General features: G+C 33.3%; 1 protein-coding gene across 1 annotated transcript in view; it reads left to right on the top strand.

Moving 5' to 3' along the window:
• Window positions 1-2,300, top strand: part of LOC110457562 (receptor-type tyrosine-protein phosphatase U-like) — an 11,197-nt gene extending 8,897 nt beyond the window's left edge. Inside the window, exon 5 of the mRNA XM_021508890.1 lies at window positions 2,266-2,300. Within this exon, the coding sequence (XP_021364565.1) occupies window positions 2,266-2,300 (35 nt within the window). The remainder of the gene's footprint in view (window positions 1-2,265) is intronic.
• Window positions 2,301-8,092: the final 5,792 nt, after the last annotated feature.

Genomic DNA, 8,092 nt, shown 5'->3' with positions numbered 1-8,092 from the left:
AATTGATCCTGGGGTCTGGCCACAACCATCAGGACCTAGGTTCTGAGTCACAGCTTGGAAACAGTTGAGATCCCCACCCCATAACCATACATAAAATTGTTGGGCATGACAAATCTAATACAGATATGCTACATATTCCCTTGGATCTCATTTGGAGAATATTTTGCCATGATTGCTGCGATATCCAGGTGAGCGATACAGGCCCTCTCGGCCTCTTGTATAAAAGACACGAGGTTTACCGAGTGTCTTTTACAGTTTGAAAACTCGCTAACGAGAATTAGATAAACATGATATTTAACCACTAGTGGGTAACAAGAATGTTTACCAAATCTTAGCAGATTTAACCAATGAGCTGGAAATGAGAAACCCTAGAGGTTGTGGGAGAAATTGACGTTGGTTTTACAAAGTCATTCTTAGTATTGTGTAATATTTATTCTTACTATAAAGAATCATACTTAATAATATGTTATATTTACCTATACTATAAGGATCATACTTGAAAATATGTTACATTTTCTGCACAATTAGGAACCACACTTATTGTATTATATTTCCTTGTACCGTAAATAAGTGTATTCATTAATGTGTAATATACACCTATACTATAAAAAATCATACGTATCAATGTACTTATTATACGTATTGTCTTATACTTATATCATCTTAAATCATACAGAAGCGTACTTATTTATGTGTTATATTTACCTATCGTACTCATTCATGTATTGTATTTTTTTATACTCTGAAGAATTATTCTTAGTTATCGTGAAATACACTTTCAACCCCCCCCCCACCCCACCCCCATTCAAGAAAATGGAGCGCTGTGGGGAATATGTACTGAGAAAGGCAGCAGAAAGGAATGACTTGATTAGTTAAAGGATTTCAATTCGACATGCTGAAATCTTGGAACAAATAATTAGTTTAGCTAAATTATCTTTAATTAGTGCGAGACAATTATAGATGAAATATCTACTATATTTATGAAATTTAATCTGTGGAACGTGTTGCTTACGATACGACGTCTTCGCCATGGAATATGTACATGTAACTGTTTAAATGATCTAGACTCATATTACGCTTGCTAGGATTCGCTCTTTTGCCTAAAGAAACTCATTTCTTTAAAATAACAATAATGAATGCATTTTCATTTGTCTTATTTAACATGTTCGGAGTCCCATGTTGTCTTAAAATCTATATCAATTTGGAAAAAAATAGTGCTAAATTTCACAAGGAAAGTTTGTGTTACATTTATATGAATCATGATGAGTTTTATTTCGCAAGTACAAAATGACCAAAGCCTTCTTTAGATAAACCGTATGTATCATACTTAGCGTCGCTCCCTTCCCCTCAACCCAGACTTTATAAACAATTCAAAGATTTATAGTATTTATACTTTAAAGCAGAGACTTATGTCGGGAGACCATGGCTAGACTTCCCGTGAAGGTGATGTAAGATTTGACTTCCAAACCACCAGCTACACTGGAATGTTTATAATGTCCTTCGGTGATACATGTATAACAGCAGTTAAGTTGCAAAACTTTTTTTCGTTCTTACTCACATCCTTTAAAAAAAAACACAACACCGCAGGGATTTCAAAGTATAGAGTCAACATATTTTCAAAGCGATGTATACCAAGGGGGGGGATATTTTTGTATCCTACAATCAACTTTTGATGCCCCCAGATATTTCAAACACTACCAACTAGCAAAACTGTGTAATGTTGAATTATCCATTAAGAAAGGATATAGTCTCTGAACAAAGAAGTGAACAATCTCCTGATGGGCCAAAGTCAGTTAGTCGATACTGAAAGCGAAAAAAATAAATACCAACTGCACCATATGTTCATTTCGCCCAAAGACTTATATTTTGGTATTATCTTACTTTTAAAACTATGTTTAACACTTACACAATGACACATGTTACCTGTGTACGCAGTCTTTTAATTGACACTGTTCAGTGAAAGTCACCGCATCCCGTCACCACGAAAATGAAATGAACCTATGGTGTAATTATGACAAAGCAACGAACAGAAAAAGTATATTGTATAATAATGTAGTAATAAAGACAGGTTATCGACATATGTGATATACTTATGTCTCACTTCACCTGATATTAATATCAACTATTTAATGAAATAAAATCGCTTTTCACTTTTTTTTATGTTGTTGTTTTGTCGTCTCTATATTTGGATAAGATTTTCTAATGATTGTGATCTCCTGGGTTGATTATATGGTGTACATATATATTTTCTTTCATTTTTAATAGCTTACGATTCCTCAACAGATCACTATAAGAAGTAAAATATGATTGAATTATATCTACAACTTAACAAGTGAAAAAATACTGTGATTGTTCTATTTAAACAGCGAGCGTCAGGGTTTTACATATGAATATACTTTTCGCATACAGGTTTTTTCTATCATAGATATGAAGAAAGTCATGTGTTTTATTTTCCCTTGGTTGCTCAGATATACGCAAATGGAATTAGTATCATCACTTAAATCAATTTTAAATCAATTCAAAATTGAAAGTAATGCAAATTATTTGTTACTTCCGGGCGCAAGGTACCTTCTCTGGAGGTACATCTTGGTTTTTAGTTTTGCCATAGCGCTATTAATACACATGTACTTATACATAGTGCTTCGTTTTATCAATTAACTAGCTTGATGTTGTCGCAATACAGAAAAATCGGTCCCGGGCAATACATATCCAGAGGTCGGTCAACACAGGAAAAAGTCGGCCAATACAGTACAACACGGCCAATACAAGATTTGTTGCGAAACGAGCGCACCCTGACATTGGAAATTCTCTACGTAATCCTCGAATGTAACAAACGAAAGCTGTGCATGGCCAGCTTTGTCAAATCTAAAAAACACAGGTTCATATTTTTAAATATGTGAAACTGAAAGTAAAGTTCAGTGCCACCAATTATACGTCTGGTTGTAGCGGTATTAACATTATTTAAAAAAGGCTTACGAAATAGGTATGAAGGTGTGAGTGGAGAAAATGGTTATTGCTATGTATTTCATTGCTAAAGGAAACTAAATACTGTATGCATAACTAACTGTTTAGTCATTAAAATGTTTGTATCCTGACTTTTTTCCATGATTGTCTTTCATTGTGTAACAGTAATTTGATAAAATTGCATTATTATACATACAAAAACGATTACGAACAGTACTTGTTGTTTTAGACTCAACTACAAGGTCATACATCTGAATTCATACCCACAGGCAGGTTGTGAATTTTGCTTCAGACTAGTTATAAACTTGTGTTTAATTTCACGGACATGTAACAAAAAAATACTTATTGTTTAAGACTGATAATACATGTGACCTATATATCAAAATATGTATACCTGCGTGTGTGCTGGAGATGTATTTGATTGCTCAAATGAAAGGGAAGAGAGTGCCCGGATAAAAGCTAATATTGTTTGAAAAATGGGTGAATTTAAATCACCCACACACCCCTCCCCCCGCCACCACATGTGAGAGTAAGGGTTATACAGGCGAGACGAGAAAAAACCTGACAGAATAAAAATAAACCGAACAAGCACGACTGTTTACAACGCAAAGAAATTAAAATCATTTCAATTGTGTGAACATAGTTAGGCATAATGACGCATGTTACTACTTGGTGCATTTTATTCCCGAATATAAACATCAGGGCCCAAAAAATAATGTTGGAGACAATCGATCATTATCGACATTGCATACCAACTGCAAACTGTCAAATATGTCGTAAACACCATTAAAACAAACCAAACTTGTGCTACAAAGCCATATTTCTTTGACAAACGTCTTTTTATGTGTTGATTTTCGCTTTGAGGATTTCCCACCATTAAGGGGCGATAACTCTAAACATTTAATCACAACAACTGTCTACCATATGAAGGGAAGTAACTCGAATGCTTTAACTATATCTCTGCACTAAAATTGCATGTTCCTTCTTATAAGCACATAATGTAAATAATTATTTCCCAAAGCATGAAACAAGTCTTCATTGTGATAACTTAAATTATTATAAGAAATATTTTTTAATATTACTATGCCTTTTGTGATTCCCTGTAAGGGAGGTATTTGTAACCAGACCAACGGGCATTGCAAAGGTTAGTATATTATTGCAAATAATACCACCGTAGTTTAGTAAATTGTTGATATGCTGCGTTTAAGTTGTGTTTAAGTAATGTACCGCTACCCCATTTGAAGCCCAAAAGAATAATGTCGATCAGTTGTTATTGTTTTTTGTATGGAAAAACAGGATATTGTTCAACCAATAGGAATGAGAACATCTGAATAATCTGGTTATATATGTTTTTATAATGTGTGCATAGTAAATTTGGGAACATCTTAGGACAAATTGAATATATGTATTTACGTTCTGGTAACGTTTCAGAATGCCAAGCTGGATACTACGGTGTGTATTGTGATAAAATTTGTACACACGACTGCAATGACAACTTCTGTATTCAGACCAATGGATACTGTGCCGGTTTGTAAGTTATGGCAAATACCTCTTATTGATTTTTTAACTTTGTATTTAACTCTGTAGCATTTCTTTTTCAACTGTGTTTAATTTTGATAAAAGTACTTTGCACTTTCATTTCATGAAGGACACCGGCATTCATCTAAATTTGAAAAGTATGTATCAAGGTACAAATACGTACTAGATGTTTGATAAAATTGTGTATAAAACAGACATATATAATTGACTTTAAACTTAAACTTAACATACACTTTTAAATTAGTGCTGACTTTAATAACCTTATTAAAGGTCTTAAGAACACAGAGAGCTGCAAAACTGCTGCAGTCGGGATAGGTGTTGGATGTGGAGTGGTCGTCCTGGTGCTGGTCATCTTAGTTATTGTACAGACCAGGCGTCTCTGGATGAAGCACAGAGATAACGAGGGACCTATTCAGATGTCAGACATCTTACAACAAGTCAAAAGACACGAGGCAGATATAGGTACTTTTTGTAATGTGACAGAAATATTTTTTCTAGTTTTTATCCATGTGTATCAATCATATCTAAAAAGACAATCGAATGTCCTTGATGTAAATACAGATTTGTCAACAACTTTTTGGCAATATACATTTGTTTGTGTTTAGCTTAAAAAGGTGTTACACATAGGCATTTTCGTACCGTTTTAGTGTAATCTTGGGAAGAATATCAAAGTTATAATTCCAACACAAGATGTTCCGTATAATGCGTTCTGTTGACATGTAAACCACTTTATCAAGATTTTCTGTTGAAGAAGTTTCAAGCTACGATATTTCAGTGTCTGTTGAAGTCTCGTCCTGCTTAATTACTTTTAATGCATCAACGTTGAAATCTTATTGTGTAGCTAAGCATCGATCATTAAACAGACTGAAAATTTATAATGAATTGATAAAATGAAGCCAGCATTAGAAACATGATAGACGTGTGTCTTATACAATTGTTTGTACATGTACCCCTATAGACATTATTGCTTTGCATTAAGTTAAGTAGGCGTATTGAAAACCATGTTTTGCTTTTTGCAACGTTGTGAATAAACGAAAAGCGTGACTTTACTTATTGCATTAGCAGCGTCGCACTACGAATTAACATTTCGAATTATTTTTGTTAACTATAATTGCCCTTTCTTCACCATCTCTTATTTCAGATGGTCCTTATGAAGTTGTAAACACTGAAAATGGGCATCAAATTTCCAAGAGTGCCACATCTGACGAAAATTATGAAAAACTTGATTCCCTGACTAGGAACGTCCCTAACATGTACGATACCATAGGGATGACTGTGGACGAGGAATCCTAATGCAGCGAGGAACTATTATTTCTGTTACAATATTTTACTAGCTCATTACTAACTATTGCGTGGATTTTAAACATAATTTGTTCCTCTTGTCTGTCAAAGATCGTGATAACATATTGAACTGTTGAACCTTTTGCTATGTCATGTTCCTATTACGATTATCTTACCAACTGATTTGTTTTACCTCGTCATCCATTGTGATTGTTTTTTTTATAAAACATGCTTGAAATATATTTCTTCGAAATATTTTCATGTCCTGCATACATTTTAACCTGTATTTATATATCACTTTCGAAAAGTCCATAATGGTCTTCTCAACCAGGTTGTCTCCCTTGGTACACGTTTACTTTAAATGGAAATAACTATAATGGTCTACAAATGAAAAGGTTAAATAAGAGGTTGTATTAAATAATTGTTTTTAATTGAATACAAATGTACTTGTTCACGAGATGACATTAACCATGTCAGGGAGAGAGCTCGTATATGCTTTACCTGTTGCCCAATTCCTTTTAAATCGGATGGATTTATTAAAACATGTTGAATTGAAAAACTTTTGCAATATTTATTGCTTTTTCGAAAGAGACACTAAATGGTGAATAATACATTTTTTGAAACAAACATGTTGTGATTATAAATCGAAAAATGGATATCTTAAGTAATAAATCATAAAAAGTGATGATTCAAATATATTTGTATAATAAGTGAAAATAAAATATATATCACCAAAGTGTTTTTCGTTTGATGAAGTATCTGATATATGTTTTTAATAGCGGCACAACCAAAATATTACGTAATAATGTTCACATCATATATCAAATAAAATTGCAAACTCTATATAAATATTGAAAGAGATTAACGATGGATAAATAAGGCTAAAAACAATATACAATTCCGGAATACATCATTTGGTTCACACATCATCAGACTTGATAACGTTTAGATAACACCTCAGAAGGCTCACAATTGGTTCCAGAAAATACACACTAGACGACAAAAAAACCCGGAGTACACGTCAGAATGTAAAAAGTAGCCCAAATGACGTGTAAAGAAGATATCAGAATGTGTACAGTAGACACAAGAACGTGTACAGTTGACACCAAAAGTGTAGAGTAACCATCAGAGCGTGTAAAATAGACATATGAACATATACAGTTGACATAACAATGGGTACAGTAGGCCAAGAATGTGTACAGTAGAAATCAGAACGTGTAGAGTAGCAATCAGAATGTGTACAGTAGACATAAGAACGTGTACAATTGACATAACAATGTGTAGAGTTAACATCAGAACGTGTACAGTAGATATCAGAACGTGTACAGTAGATATCAGAACATGTACAGTAGATGTCAGAACATGTACATTAGAAATCAAAACGTACATAGAAGATATCAGAACGTGTACAGATGACATCACAATGTGTACAGTAAACATCAGAACGTGTATAGCAGATATCAAAATATGTACAGTAGATATCAAAAGGTGTACAGTAGACTTCATAACATGTACAGTAGAAATAAAATCGTGCATAGAAGATATCAGAACATGTACAGTTGACAACACAATGTGTACAGTAGATGTCAGAACATGTACATTAGAAATCAAAACGTACATAGAAGATATCAGAACGTGTACAGATGACATCACAATGTGTACAGTAAACATCAGAACGTGTATAGCAGATATCAGAATATGTACAGTAGATATCTGAATGTGTACAGTAGATATCTGAATGTGTTCAGTAGACATCAGAACATGTACAGTAGATATCATTATGTGTTCAGTAGACATGCGAACATGTACAGTTGACATCACAATGTGTACATCAAACATTAAAACGTGTACAGTAGATTTCAGAATGTATACTGAAGACATCAGTACACGTACAAACAACATCGTATAAAGAAGACTTCGGTGCATGTACATACCACATGGGTTTTTTTTGGAAGTGAAAATATATTACCTTTCGTAAATGCTTGGTTATATAAACATATACATCGACATTTTCCACTGTATGAAACATTCAACATTTTTTAAGGGGATCAAATACCTATTTCACACTCCAAATAATTTGGAAATCTCATGTTAACTGACACTGTTTTAATTGAGCATTGCACTGTTTTTGTATGGTATTTCGCGCATTATGATTTGTTTGCTTGCAAAGCTGTGTCATTCAAATAGATAATAAATACCATACAAAAACAGTTCAATAATTATATTTACGTTTTCTCTGCCTATTATGTTCTTTTTTAATTTAAAATTTATATTTAAAATTTGAAATTCTCACCTTATCGACAGTCTA

This window comes from Mizuhopecten yessoensis, unplaced genomic scaffold, assembly GCF_002113885.1.
Source record: "Mizuhopecten yessoensis strain PY_sf001 unplaced genomic scaffold, ASM211388v2 scaffold9247, whole genome shotgun sequence".
Lineage (NCBI taxonomy): Eukaryota > Metazoa > Mollusca > Bivalvia > Pectinida > Pectinidae > Mizuhopecten > Mizuhopecten yessoensis.
This window is presented reverse-complemented; position numbering and strand designations above follow the sequence as displayed.